Source organism: Strix uralensis, chromosome 3 (assembly GCF_047716275.1).
Source record: "Strix uralensis isolate ZFMK-TIS-50842 chromosome 3, bStrUra1, whole genome shotgun sequence".
Taxonomy (NCBI): Eukaryota; Metazoa; Chordata; class Aves; order Strigiformes; family Strigidae; genus Strix; species Strix uralensis.
Window position 1 is genome coordinate 66,589,207 of NC_133974.1, and position 15,079 is coordinate 66,604,285.

Consider the following 15,079-nt stretch of genomic DNA (forward strand, 5'->3'; position numbering starts at 1 on the left):
TGTCAGCTTCAGTTTTGAGAACTAATGTCTTTTGTAGAATCTGGAGAGCTCTTTCCATAATCTGAATAGAAGACTGGCTAGCTAGTAATTATTCATAAATGAAAAATCAATACTTCCCTCAAAGGTGAAGCCATCTAGTATTTTTTTCATTTCTTTCAAATCACCCAAAACCACAAAGCTGTAACAGCTGCAAACCCAACTATATTTTCAAATGAAATCTAAAATGTTAAGGGGGTAAGCTCTGATCTCAGTTAAAGGATCGGAAACTCACAATTTCCACCCCCACCCCCTAAGTTTTTCCTCTTTCCTGTTATGTGAATTTTACCATTTATGAGAGTCAAGGTGTGTAGTAAGTGAAATTCAGGCTTGACAGTTGTTAAAATGGCCTATCTTCCAGTCTAGAGAGTATCACATTAATTCATGTTTACATTTGAGATTTTTTTAACTTGATAATTAAAATTAGATATCTTAGGGTAAGAAAGATGTCAAGGGAAAGATGTTAAAATGGTGCCTACAGATAAATCCAAAACGATAATAGCTGACCTAGATAAACAGATGACTACTAAGTTGTTCTTAAACTGCAAGTGTTGTATTGCAGATTATTGTATTTGTTTAAAAATATTCATAATTTTATTAAGAATTTAAGGTTTGCCTTTTCCTTCATAAGAAAGCAAGCCACTTCAGCTGCTCTTCTCTATACTGCTTTTAAAAAAAGTATCTGATGACCACAACAGTTACCTCGAATTATTAATACTGAGTTGAGATCTCTGCTTTTTTATTTTTAGTGTAGCTGAAAGCAAATCAATAACTGAAAAATGCGTTTTGTAGTAGTAAAAGTGCCCTTGTAATTTCATGAAGCTTGTCACAATTAGGTATATTCTATGATCTACAAAACCAGCTAAATATTTTATATCAATATCCTCTACTATGTGTATCATTGCTTTGCAGAGATGCCTGTTACTGTGCGTCACTAACAGCTTGCCCTCTCAGGCTCTTCACAAATAGACAAAGACTATGGAATTACCTTTAGTTGCTGCTGTAGTTCACTATTCAATCTGGCCAGAACAGTGTTGGTTTCCTTGTTACGTCTGATTGATGCCTGAATTGCCTTCTTGTCTTTCCCCACTGATCTGAGAATATATTAGAAGTATTGTAGTAAGTCATTTCATCACTTAGCTGTATATCTCATTTACAGTCCCTCTTTTTTAAATGAGCAGAAGCCTATTTTCAATTTTTTTTTAACTTGTTACACTGCTAATTTTCCCTCTTCTGCCTGTCTCAACCTTGTTTGTTTGCATACTTGGATTCAATGAAACAGCAAGCAGCACATTTTAAAAACTTGTTATAATCAATTTTCTGAAGTCCAAACACACCATACCACATTCCTTTACCTCAAGGCAACTAATGTAATAGTCTACTTTCACACTAGGACAAGACAACTGCACATTTTGGACTGTTCATAGCAACCATTATTTAAAATTAAATACTACCATGTTAATACTTCCACCACTTATTTCCAACATACTTGCAGAAGTTAAAAAGAGAAAAAGTCAAGATCTGTAAAAGGTCTTCCAGTAGTAAGAGGCTTCGGGATGATCTTGTTTAAAAAACAAAAACCTTTAAACTGTTAAATTAATCTAATTCAAACACACTGAAATTGTTTGCAACTCCTGGAACAGAAAGCGTGTATGCTGTTTACATCAAAACTTTCCAGTAACAGATGTATTTATACACTTCTTGGGTTACCTAGGAATAGATGGCTGTGAAGCAAGAACAGCAGCTATGACACCTGTTTTCTGTGTATGTTCCTCAGCTTCAGGTCTTAGCTCATCTTCTGATTTTAATCTTCTGCGAATAGGCTTTGGTGGTGGAGCAAGTGGGGTAGTGCCTTTACTCTGAAGAGGAAAACAGAGCCTGTTAATTCTCTTGGATTATAAACTGGTAACTTGTTTGTGTTACATCTTAAAACCAGTTACTGAGCTAACTGAATTTACAACCCATCATGTATTTTCTGATGGACGTCTAGCTGCATTCTCATATGGTCTAGAAAAAAACTTAAGTGCTAAATCCTACCTCCTAGTGAAAGGGCAGTAAATTGCTGCACACTGACAACTGTGCAAGCAGAAACACCACGGTACAACTGACAATTGCAAATATGCAACATCTCAGAGCCTGCTTCCCCCCCAGTAATTATATGTCTGTAACAAAAAAAAAAGCTACTGTTAACCAAGTTCTGCACTAAAAGTTTTGCTCTGTTTCAAAAATTTGAAAACTTACAAGTATCTTAATTTTCTGCTACCTTGAGAATAAAGCTAATCGTGATTATCTTCTGATGCAAAAATTCACCATACACATGCCTATTTCAAGGACATATTGGACCTAAGAAAGCTGGGTTCAAGTGGAAGCATATGAAGTTGCTGTTGCAAATCAAAACAGACATATAATTTCATATACATCAGACAACTGCGCTCTCCTTCCAAGTGTACTTTGCATACCACACTAGTGGGGACATTAGCAGGTGCTTTGTCTTCAACTCTTCCATCTGCTTTGGCAACTCTAAGAGAACTTGCAGAATCAGAGGGCTTTTCAACCTAAAGGGATATAAACTATATTTAGAAAACTACTTCTTAACAAATATTTCATTCAGCGACAGTTGGAATAAATACAAATATGTTGTGTTTCTGACACATAAATACAGTTAACACCTAAAATCCCAGTTCAAGTCTTCTTTAGAAGCACAAGCTGGAATACAACAATACCTGCTTCGGAGCAAAACCATCTAAAACTATTTTGGTCACAAACACTGTTTTGGTGTGGGAATGGCTTACAGAAGAGGCACAGCTTACAGAAGAGGCATACATAAAAAGCTGTACTTCCAGAATCAACAGTCAGACCTGTCTTTTGATACAGAAATTAAGATATAGAATCTGAAATCACTATGAAAAGAAAGACAAAATAGTTACTTCAAAGTACTCTGTTCTCAAGCACTGTACTCCGGATGTTAGAAGAGCTCTGAATACAGTCAAATCCCCAATGTTATGAGGCACTGTATAGTACAAAAGAGGCTGTGGCCTGATGATAAAATGCTACAGCTGTTTCTGCTATTACATTACCACCATTATCTATGTGTTGCTGCCAAAGGTTAATCCCTCCAATGGAACACACTGTAACTGTTCCCCATGCACCTCAGTGCAAAACAAAGCTTAATTTAAGCAGTTTTCAGTAGCAGATTAAGCTAACACAGCTGATTTTGCAATGAGGTATGCAGGGAATGCTCAAATGGTTCTACGTCATTGAACCTCCTAATTAAGGGAAGCAAGAACATGCTGCTGATAGTTGGGAGAACTTTAAAGCACCACAGGTACTTTTACTACTGAGGATGCAGAAGGGCCCCAGAGAACTTACCGCCTGGATGAAGGCTACGAATTATGAAAGGAAAACATGAAGTAATTCATGCAATAGCAGTAAACTATTATGACATTAATAGGAATAAACCCTGAGGCTTCCAAACTTTTAAGTCCTGTATCTGTAGTAGGAAACAAGGTTTTGCAAACATCTCCAACAATCTGTTATAGAAGGATGCCAGAGCTCTGTTCACTTCAGCTGTTTGACCAACGGCTTTGAACAAAACCAATTTAATGGGATTTTAGCAGATGTTTATGATACTTGACAGTCATCTCATTTATTAAGACAGACTGCTTTAAAACTTACCAGTAAGTCATTTGGAAGGCTGGCAAGAGTGAGCAGAAGAAAAGTTTTGCCTGTGCTAAGTCTTAAATGCATCAACACAATTACGTTTGTGTACATATATGCTAGTAAGTACAAAATCTTTTGAATTACAAACAAGAACTGAGAGGAAAAGAACTTCTGCCTAGGTGTTTGGCAATTATCAAGTAAGTGTGTAATGTAATTGTTTTCTAACAATGGATTGGAACACCATGAAAAAACCCCATTGAGTTCAAACAGCAGAAGTAGGTTTTAACAAAGTCTCATTACTATTGGTGGTATTAAGCAGTTGACCAAGATCTTAACTTCTGCTCACCTGCAAGACTTCTGAGTGTGTTTCAATTTCATCTTCTTCGTCTTTGTTTACACCTGAAACAGCAAACGCCTCAAACTGGCTGAAGTCTGCAAAATTTGGCTGTTCTGGTATTTGTTGAGGTGAGGTACTGGTGTGAGCTATTAGACCTTCAGCATCTACTGGGCGATGCACATGAGGACCTGCACCCTGCAATTAAAAAAAAAAGTTTAGTGACATTGTTCTTAACATGGTTATCTAATGCAAAGAATTTTGCCAAACAACAGTTCGTGACAGAATGTTAAAGATTATTTGCCTTTGTAGTTTTTTGTAGTAGACAAACTTATGTTCTGTCAGTAGGACAAAGTGCATCTCATCTAAGACACAACCAAACCACTCTGTGTTTATAACAATAAATATTTAAGAGAAAAGGAAGTTCAAAATCAGATTGCTATTATCCAGAGAATGAGACCAAAGATGGATTCACTGTAGGACTAGCTAGACTCATTGGACAGTAGACGTTTTTACTGTAACACAGTCCAGCTTGGCTCTGTCAGGCTTGATACAGATTTTTAGTCAGTTCCATAGGGAAACATATGATCACACTGTATGGAATATGTCTGTCACTGTACCCTCTCTCCTTGCATATGATTTCTGAATCCATTGGCTGACTTCAATTGCTGGTAATTCAGATTCTAACAAGTAGCTGCTGCTGAAAAACAACTGACAACAACTGATGACCAAGTCTATGACAAAGGAAGAAGTGGGATCACTCCTTTTTGGGAGCAGGCATGTTATGTTAAAGTACACCCTGTGCCAGACAGATAGAAGACAAACACTTATTTTTCAAAACTTGAAAAGACTGCTGTCACAGTCTGTGTTATGGCCTATTAGCTACACAAGGACGGGTGAAGAAATTTGAAAAGTGTAACATTCCTCCCTTTCCTACAACTCGGAGCTCCAGAACCACTCATTCTTCCTCAATTTCTACTTTAATCCCTTCCCATGGTTCCACCAGAAGCAATTTTTTATTCAGGAAAGGCTAACATTCGGCTATTATCTAGGTTTTACCATCATTCACATCCTGGTGGTTTCAAAAAATACCAAGCAATGCTACTCATTTTAGAGATAAATTAAAACTCAGAGTTAGATAAAAATGATGCACCAAGTTAGAGTATGATTTTTCAAAAGTGACAACATCACCTGTGAAGGCTGTGGTCTTGGAGGCACTGCAGGGGGATAGGCAACAACTCCAGCCTGTTGCTGTCCTGTAAAAGAGGGATCGTGTTTGCCAAGATTGTTACTCTTCACATTACAGTGCTATCTAATTTTTTGACTTGTCAACATGAAGAAATCCTGCATTCTGCCTACATACTAACCTGTCATATTGAGGACTATAACTGTACTGTCATCTCCTTTCAAATTTGCACACAGACAAAACAAGGAATCAGAACATGGATCTTGTCCTTTGTCACAGCTCAAAGTACAGACACGGTCACACTTTTCTGATCTTAAGTCTTTTCTTTCTTTTACCCTCATTCTACACTCTTAATATTTCCTCAATGTCATCCTGAATTGAAAAGTACTGACAAGTCAGAAGTACAATAAAAACCCTTAAGCAGAGCATCAGAAGTGAACTTTAATAATTTCCCCTGAAGTGAAATACTTAACACCCATTTCTAATACATCTGATATGAAAAGAACTCTTGAAAATTTACTGGCAGATCCAGCACATGGCCTGTGGGTGCACTACCAAAATGTTATTTCCTGTCTTTGGTTCCCACATTCATCCAAAGGACTATAATGACACAGCATCCAGAATTTCCTTCTAAATTCTCTGTTTAAGCAAAGTGGAGTACAAATTTTAATACAAACAGGAAGAGCGACAACATTTTCAGCGTTTTCATCAGAAGCAGTGTGTTAAAACACACTCTAAATCTTTCTTCAGAAGAAAAAAACCTGTCTGCTTCAGGAATATATGGGCTGAAAAATAATATACACTAGGAACACAGTATACCTACCCGGGGTAACTGAAAAGGATCTGTTCATATCTAAAGATGATGATCGAGAATGAGAAGGATGAGGTCTTGGAGGGGGTGGCGGTGGTGCAGCGTTATCTGGAGATGTTCCTGAATGAGATCTGCAAAACATACAAGCTTCTGTACTGATTTTAGGCAGCTACAACAGAACTAAAATTCAAAAGTTCTTCAAAGTACCCAATTAAAAAATACAGTTTAACAGATAGAAAAGAGCCCGATTGCCACTGATTCTGAACATTGCCAAATCAGTTTTAAACTTCTGGTATTCTTTGATTTCACAATTTTTTTTATATTTCTATTTACTCAAATCTCATTATAGTAGTCACTATAATTTGCAAAGTATGTAAGATATAGTCAACGTCCTGATTAGGTTTTAAACAGGTTAATTTCAATGTCATTGAAGGAGAATATTAAGTTTCTGTTGGATCTGCCTCCATGTATATCGAGCTTATAGAGTATCTCAGTGTACAAGATAGCTATTTAATTCTCTGCCTGAAATTTTTCAAAACTATATACTTGGTAGTATCTTCAGAAATTTTAACTCATTCTTAGGCAGGATCACCATCTAGCGGATACCAGTTGTAAGTTCATCGAGCACACATGCAGAAAAGATAGGATGAAGTACTGCACTAAGTGCCACTTAAGTGGGATTTACTGTATACAGAATTTCCATACAGCTTCCATTTAAAAACAGCCTGCAGAAACCTCCTAGACCAATTTGAGGAAGACAGGTTTACTGAATTCCCGACATGAATACAGCTACTCTTTCATTCAACTCATAAATAAGCGATAAAATATTTTCTACGACTGTTTCTCTAACATTCTTCTGTAACTATCTTAAGATATAAAACTAAGAGAGGTAAAAGGTACCTAAGTTTCACGCAAAACCTGAAATTCCTGAATGTTTAAGTCCAGAATGAAAACTGAGTTATAGCAATAGAAAAATCTGCTTTCTTAATATACTCTCCAGGACAACGCTTCTGTAACACTGCATAACCCTCCAGCTGATGAAATGCAAATCTAATTACACTGACTCCTAGAGTCATCCCTCTAGCTAGTCTAGTATACAAGGCACAAGTAGGATTAAAAAAAGAGAAAGTGGTTTAAGGACATTCCTGAAGTATCATTATCTGACATAGCCTTGTCAGTTTTTGCTTCTTGAAAATATAAAAAGTAGTCTGGACTAATGGTAAGGTTAAGAACAACATCATCTCTATAAAGTCACAATTGGTAGAAGAGATATCAGTGGAAGTAAAAGAGGAAGTGGGAGAAAAATTTCCTGGGTGGACACTGCCAGAACTGTCAGATCTGGACAGAAGCTACATGTGCCATAAAGTGGCAACTCATCAGAAAGCTTCACTCATCTACACAAGTTCATTAAGAAAACCCAACCCAAAATCTGAGATGAAAAGAACACGCTGAAACCATCGTGTTGACAGTGCAAAAACATACACAGAAGCAGGACAGACAATCAAACTTGCCATTAAGTAAAAATGGAGGAAAGAAGTTTTGAAGCTGCAGTACTGAGAGGCAACTGCAAATCTTTCTTTGCTATTGAAGTCACCCTAATTATTTTTGGTTTGAAACTTACCTCCGAAACCAATTGTAAGACGGTTAATGGCGTAGCTGGTTTTTAATCCTATTCAGGCAGATTTAATGGGAACAATTAGCACCAGCTAGTACAGCACACTCTCTTATGTCAAGCTATGTAGTTGTTGGTTATGTGCGTGCATAGCTTTCTCCAATCCCTTAATTTATGTTGGGCCTAAGACTGCCCTTCATTTTATAAAAGCTCATTATTAAAAGAGTTACTTCCGTGATATTTCTAATTTAAGTTTTATCCTTCTTTCATGCTATAAAGTCACAAGGTCATCTCCATTAATGCCTAATGGATATTTTAAAAAGTCAAAAAATTGGTTTCAAGTAACGTCACGATCTCCTGTGCTTACATACCCTTGTGTTTAAGGAGAAAATCTTTATCAAGATTTCTGACTGAAAGTAGTTTCCTTTGATTGGCCAATCCCAAACAACTTTTCAGACTACATTTTTTCTGAATTTTCACTTTGCATGTTAACAGGAACAGCATACACTGTTAATGCATTAGAAAACAGACTGCCTCTTGATTCCTGAGTGTTAAAGCTATGAATCTATTTAGCCGTCATTTTACAAGCTAGTTGTCAACCAACCAGAGGCTCAGAACAGGCTTCTTTAAACACCTTCCATTTATTTTTTTCAGTTGCTACTCTACTGACCGTTGCCGTGTTACAGTGCTTCCAATTTGCTCTGGATCTGAAGTATAGGAGTCCGAACTGCTGTAACCATCTGCTGGTAGAAGAAAGTACAAAGTTTCATATTTGTTTTACATCATTAATATACCCTAACAGATATAGGTAATATATAATTTCAAATATCCAATTTTTATTTTTGAAAAGTTTATGTCCTTGTATTACTTTCCTGAAAGGTATCATCTGGGCAGGATTCAAAATTCTTGAGTCTGAATAATTGAAGGATCCAAGACAAACCAACTCCCCTTGCCCAATACTATGAGTTGATTGGTTACTACTGGGATGTACTGAAGAATAAACAATGACAATAATGTTGTATTTAAAATACAAGAAGTTTCATAAGCATAAGTTTTAAACGCTTGACATTCTATCACTTCAACAATATAACCAGCAAGATTAAGGCATATCCAAGGAAAAAAAAAGAAAAAAAAAAAGGAGTAGGACATGCTTGATTTTAGAAGTGCTCAAGGATTGTCACAAACCTTAGAAGTCAGAGAAAGGAAAAGATATGTACAGCACACAGATTAACTCAGCAGCTTTGCTACTACTGTAACTTCTGTACCTCCAAGGGTGATAGTCAACTCTGTTTTGGACTAAATCTTTTTAAAAGCTTTCAGCTTCTGGTTAAGGCAACCTATGAAAATGAAAGATGCTATTACAGCATCACATAGACAGCTTCCTTAAGGACACCCTCACCCTTAAAAGCTGTGCAAAGCTTGAGAATTTTTCCCCAGAAACGAGGAGTCTCACCAAAAACCACATGATTTGTATGGAATGAATGTAGACAGAAAAATTGATCTCAGAACAATTTATCACAAGGGATGATTCCAGGCACCTGGTAAAGCACAATTCAAGGTGGAAAGTCAATGAGACTCACGTGACTAGTTATCAGTAAAGAGGAAAATTCTACTCAAGAATATCAAGGTTCTTCTGAATTACCCAGTCTCAAAGGATTACTTTAACCTCCTAGGACACTAAAGTTTACAAAAGCTTTAAGACACATCAAACAGGACTCAGAGACAAGAATCCTGCAGAGATGACTTTCCTGTTCAGGAAGGCACATTCTTACCCATTACTTTTTTTTTTTCCCCTTAAAACTGCAGGTACATTAATCTAGTGAAGTTGGCTTGAGACCTTTACCATGCACAGCCAGCTGAGGAATACCTTATTTCAAGTTCATTTCAGATTATAAGTTATTTTGCAGGTTTACACATGTGTCCTTATACAATGACAGCTACAGAGAATTAAGAAATGAGATCTATATACACTTCTTTAAAAAAAAGAAATAGAAATGCCTATCATGAGATGACATTTAAATTTTTGATGATCAAGTGAGAAAATTAAGTTTTAAGCAGAAACTGGTTATGTGGTAAATGACATTATCTCTCTCCAAACCAAACATCTCTAATACTGCATATATTTCTCAAGGCATTCAGAATGTAATATAACCTAGTCAAACAAGAATTAATGTAATTAGACTTCTAAAGAAGAAAAAGTAAGCCTTTCTGGATCAAGAAGTTTTACACCATTTCAGTACAAAACTACTGGGTTTACACTGATAATAGAAGGATTTCTAAACTAATTTCAAAGACATTTTGACAGTAAACAATTTTAATGGTTACATAAGGCAAATCATGGTCACTTAGCAAATGTAATCTTCATACTGCAGCAATATTGGCTAATCCAATCTCATGAGTTTAAACACAATCTTAAATCTAATAGAATCCTTTTCCAGTATTGCCAGTAATGTAAGCATGATAGTCAGGTAAAGTTCCTGTTATGAAGGATATAGAGACTTCTGCAATTTATTTTTGTCCTCAAGGGAAGTTTCTACTTTTTAATGTCAGTAATACAAGTTAGTTCCCAGCTTTGTTTGTATTTCATTATGAAGGAAGGTGATTCAGATTATCCTTCCCTTCTGATTGTAGTATTCACGATCTTGTTTATATCATTTAGCAGAAGTTTAAAATAACATATTCACAAAATTGTCTTTCATGACATACTGAAGTAGCATGTTGCTTTAAAGTTAATACAATTTGGGAAAACAGCAGTAGTTTTTACTGATTTTTACTTGTATAATAACAGTTTCAACACTTTGGGTGTCCAGCAATCAGAAGAATTATTGACAAACCTCTCTAGTTATCACTTTCTGAGGTTACAGATCCTCTCTCCTTTGTTCCAAATCACACAGTTTACACAGAAAGACAACTGTGCAGTGCCTATGCCTAGTGACTTCTTTCTTATCTCATGCAATGGAAAAGTTTGTCCCTGCTTCCTGGCTTAGGTCTGAGCTGCTATTTACAAATTCTGAACTTCCAAGCTGAATTACAGTTGATGTAACGCATGGAAAATAAGGACAAAATGCTAGTTTCTCAAGATCAAGATGATGCTTATAAATCTCCACTGGTTCTCAGTTCAAATACTATTTTAATATATTGAACCATGAACAGTAGACTATGAGAAGTAAAATAATTAACCTGCACCTGAATTTTGATCAATAAAACACTAAGAAATCTGTACTCTTCTGTATAATGCAGGAAAAAAGCATATGAACCTATGAACAGAATATCCTAGAATAAACGTTCTGAAGAATAACCGTTTATGAAACACTTCCAAAACAGCTATGTATTTAAAAAAAACAAAACTAATTTAGAAAAGTACTTGCTTAAATAAAGATTGAGACTCCCTATTCTCAAATGAATTCTGGTACAGATAAACAAAATCAAGCAACTAAAGCAAACACTGAAAATGAGCCCAGCTCAAGGAAGTGTACTACAGACATTGTCACTGATTTAGCATAGAAGGTGCTCAGATATACTATAAAGTATTACACCAAAGAACGTTAAGTAACGTAATTACCAAAGACAGCAAGTCTGCACAAAAAAAATCCTGTTAGATTTACAGTGTTAAGCATCAGAAATTCATTTTCTAGAGTTAGCTTGTATTGAATGATTTCTTCAGGATTCACCTGAAAGGTGTTAACCATCCAATTTCTTACAATATTGACAAGACCCATTTCTTCAGATAAAGGATGGGCATCCCATGATAACTGCAGTCTGAGGTACTGCAGGGTAACATAAAGCTGCCTTGTAATGCGGTTTGTTTTATTTCACTACATTCTTCCTCTGAGGGAAGAATACTTCTTGGTATAATTACAGGCCCTTTATCAAAGTTTAAGCTATATTCAGATAAGGAAAAGGGAGTACAGAAGGGCTCTCAGAACTTAGATCCTGCATATAGTAGTAGTTTCCCCACTAAAAGATCATTTTTGCTCATTGTTTCTTTTGCATCAGAAGACTACCTAGTGAAAACAGAACTCTGCTTGAAAAGAAAAAGACAGACAGGCTCAAGACATCGCTCAGAACAAAGACTGCCACTGAAACAGAGTTCATGAGGAAAGCAAAACATATTGCAAAAAGGCACTTTCTGAATTACTCCTGTATTACAAACCAATCAAAATATTTCTGTCTTAATAATGCAAAGGACTCAAAGTAATGAGTTCTTCAGACCTTATTCTTACTGAACAGAAGTTCACAGCTCAAAGAAAACAAATCTCAGAAACAGACTACAGAGATTCGTTCAGGCTATGTATAATTTGGGATCTCCCTCAATATTAGAGAAGTGGACTAATCAAATTGAAGTAATGCAAAGTGTTTTGGACACAAGAGATACTAAAAATCAAAAAGGCAAATAAACAGTTGAAAAGCTGTACCTAAAAAAGAAATCTAGAAGTCTATCACATTTTCTTAGTAGCTAAACCAGATGAGAATCGCCTGAAAATTTTGTGGTCAACAGATTTTCGCTCTTCAGAAACCATGTTGTTAGATGGTTCTGAGTGAAGTAGAATCAAATGCTACTTAGTCTATTTCACTTTCTATACATTTCAATTTCTCATCCTAAAATTAAGAGAAAACAGAAAGATGGAAAAGAGCTGATGAAAATGAACTTTTTTGAACACATACAGCAGGAAAACATCTCCAGTAACATCAGTAGAACATTCTTAATTACTACTTCTAATACATACTTTGTATGAGAAATGTCTCTATTCTTAGGATTAGTTTATCTCATTTTACAGCTTCTGCTATCTAGCAAGTTTTCATTCACTGAAGAATATATCAGATCTACATTTTGTGTAATGTAAAAAATGAGATCAGAAAGTACTTTGATACTTACTAACTGTATTTCCAGCTGTAAATTTTACAGATGAACTAATTTTGTTTTCTTCTGGGAGATCAGGTGGTTTCACAAGTAGTGGGCTAGTAGGGTTAGCATGATCTAGATGGAAAAACAAGTCTAAATAAACAAATGTATTCAAACTAGCCTTTACTTCTCATGCCAAACCTTTACATTAGTTTTCTGCCCGTATCTGAAGTGCTGCACTCAAGACTAAAATTTCTGTATTTTAACACTTTTGGTGTATGAATTATTTTAACTTTAAAGTTTTACATTGTAATAGCTTTACTTCTATTTCTCAGTGTTAAGAATCATAAGGAATCTTTTACCTTTTTACAAGGTTAAGCTAAGGAAATTTTAAAAGAAATGTGTTGTGGATATCTGTTTATGCTCATATGCTGAAGATTGTGCATGAGTTACATGGCTTTAGGAAATACTGGCATATTGGGACACAACTATAAATGGAGACTCCACTGTTCCTCAAGGAAAATTATCAACACCCATCTTGCTGCTTATTGACAGGAGTATTAAAAAGAAGCCTGCCAATACTCCCAAATGTTGTCAGGTTTCAAAATAAACTTGGTATTTCTGACCACAGTAGAACAAGCTTTATCAATGCAGGCTATGTTCTTCATCTTCACAGTCTCCTTCAGTATTTCATAAGGGAACCTAGACAAACTGCTGGAGGCCCAAATCAAACCTACATCATGATGCTCCTGAACTATTCCAAGAAAGGCTCTCCTATAGATGGTGAAATCCCCACTGTAGCAATTGGCCAATTCAAACCCTGCACCTATTTGAACAGTACTCTTAATTCTTAACTCAGAGAATCTGATTATGCTGGTTATAACTCCAGATATATTCATCTAAGGAGAACAAAAAAAGTCATTGTGTTTAAGGAAGCAAAGCCAACTCTTAATTGTACAAAACTTTCCTCATTAGCAAGAGAAAATATCCTACCACTTCCAGTTCTTTTAAGCTCCATTTCCTGCATGTGGATTTTGCTTGGAGTCATTCTTATGGGAACTGGGTGCACAATTGCAGTGTCCTGCGGAGATCAGAGTCAATGATGTTAATCTAGTTTTAAATTGTTCTGTTTATCTGACACCATGCGAAATGTCATTTCTAAACAAAATTTCATAAATTTTATTTTTTACACAGGTCCAGGGAATTGAATATACCCATAAAACTAAAGCTCTATAAGCTAAAGTTTCTCTAACATTTTATAAGGTGTAACCTAGCATACTACTTTAACAGGGCACTAGAAATGTTTCTATAGATAACCACATTGTAAACAGGACCTGAATTTTACCAGCTTTCCACTATTTTTGGCATCCCAGATATGTTACTCCAAGTACATATTCCAAAAAGCCTCAAAACAATCAAAACCCAGAATTTCAAACCTCCACTCTTCTGCTTTACTTACGATACCTTAGAAACTTATGGGCTCTTTAAACAGTATGAGTAATTCTTGACAAAATAGGTACTTCGTAGTATTTTAAGACAAATAGTTTCAGGAGTCTATATAGTAAATAGTATATTATATATACTTGGTATATTATACTATACTATATATATTATATACTACACTATATAGTAAAATCTTCTAAACTTTAGGATGATAAACCCTATGGAATATAACTCTAGGTAGGCATTGACATTACATTTAGGCACCTTCTTTGTAGTTCAGACAAGGACTCCATTTTAATGTACTTTATAGACAGCCCTTTCCATTTGGTTTGGAGACTGACTGTAGATAGCTTAAAAAAATCTCAAAACTTTTCATGTTTGTTCACAAGTAACCTAAAAATATGGACATAGCTGTCTGAGGTGTTTTTTTACTGTCATCTATATTCAGAATGTATGAGTGGGACAATGACAGCACAAAAAAAATCCCAGATTAAGTCTGTCCCTAGAAGTAACAAGAAGTTTCAAAACTACCCTTGCATCAGAAACTTAGTATGTTCTGACTATTCAAGTTGATCATTTTCACCAAGCATAATACATTTACATTAATAATTTCTAAAACTGTTTACATTTACATTAATAATTTCTAAAACTGTTTAAACTGACTTGCACTACTCTTGTTGCAAATACAAACTTTTAAAACCACTTTCTAGTCACAGCTAGAACACTCTTGTTGCACCAGTTTTTTAGGAATAGTTATCACTTTAAAATATATTGCCTTCCCCCCCCTCCCCGTAATGGGATTATCATGCAAAGATCACTCTTGCTGTAACTACTTCAATCCTCTTCTGTAATCTAATGTGCAGCTACTACAAAAATCATGTCTCAAATAATTAAATGGATTTTTATATAATGTATTAATTCGGATCATTAATCTCATTCTACACAGAATAACTTAACATGTTACCAACTTTCATTTACAACTGGCAAATTAGGTTCCCATACCAGGGGATGAATGTACCGTTTTACTCTTTCCACTTATCTTTTACCTTCAAAGTAGCTGCTTCTCCAACAAAGAGAGAAAACAACAAGTTTGTGAATTTACTCTTTAGTTAGTTATTAACTGCTTGAGAAAGCCAGTTCTCTCCTTTGGGAAA

The 15,079-nt window shown here is 35.5% G+C and overlaps 1 protein-coding gene across 20 annotated transcripts in view; it reads right to left on the reverse strand.

The window, feature by feature from the left end:
* Positions 1-15,079, reverse strand: part of REPS1 (RALBP1 associated Eps domain containing 1) — a 68,867-nt gene that overhangs the window by 3,421 nt on the left and 50,367 nt on the right. For 15 of the 20 annotated variants that reach the window (XM_074862669.1, XM_074862671.1, XM_074862664.1 and 12 more), the window contains 9 exons: positions 13,476-13,563; positions 12,516-12,617; positions 8,310-8,382; positions 6,040-6,158; positions 5,222-5,286; positions 4,043-4,228; positions 2,496-2,591; positions 1,747-1,895; positions 1,025-1,130 (listed from right to left, as the gene is read on the reverse strand). In XM_074862669.1, the coding sequence (XP_074718770.1) occupies positions 1,025-1,130; positions 1,747-1,895; positions 2,496-2,591; positions 4,043-4,228; positions 5,222-5,286; positions 6,040-6,158; positions 8,310-8,382; positions 12,516-12,617; positions 13,476-13,563 (984 nt within the window). Of the gene's footprint in view, positions 1-1,024; positions 1,131-1,746; positions 1,896-2,454; positions 2,592-4,042; positions 4,229-5,221; positions 5,287-6,039; positions 6,159-8,309; positions 8,383-12,515; positions 12,618-13,475; positions 13,564-15,079 lie in introns of those variants that run through there. The other 5 variants (XM_074862665.1, XM_074862670.1, XM_074862675.1 and 2 more) reach the window with 4 other exon arrangements.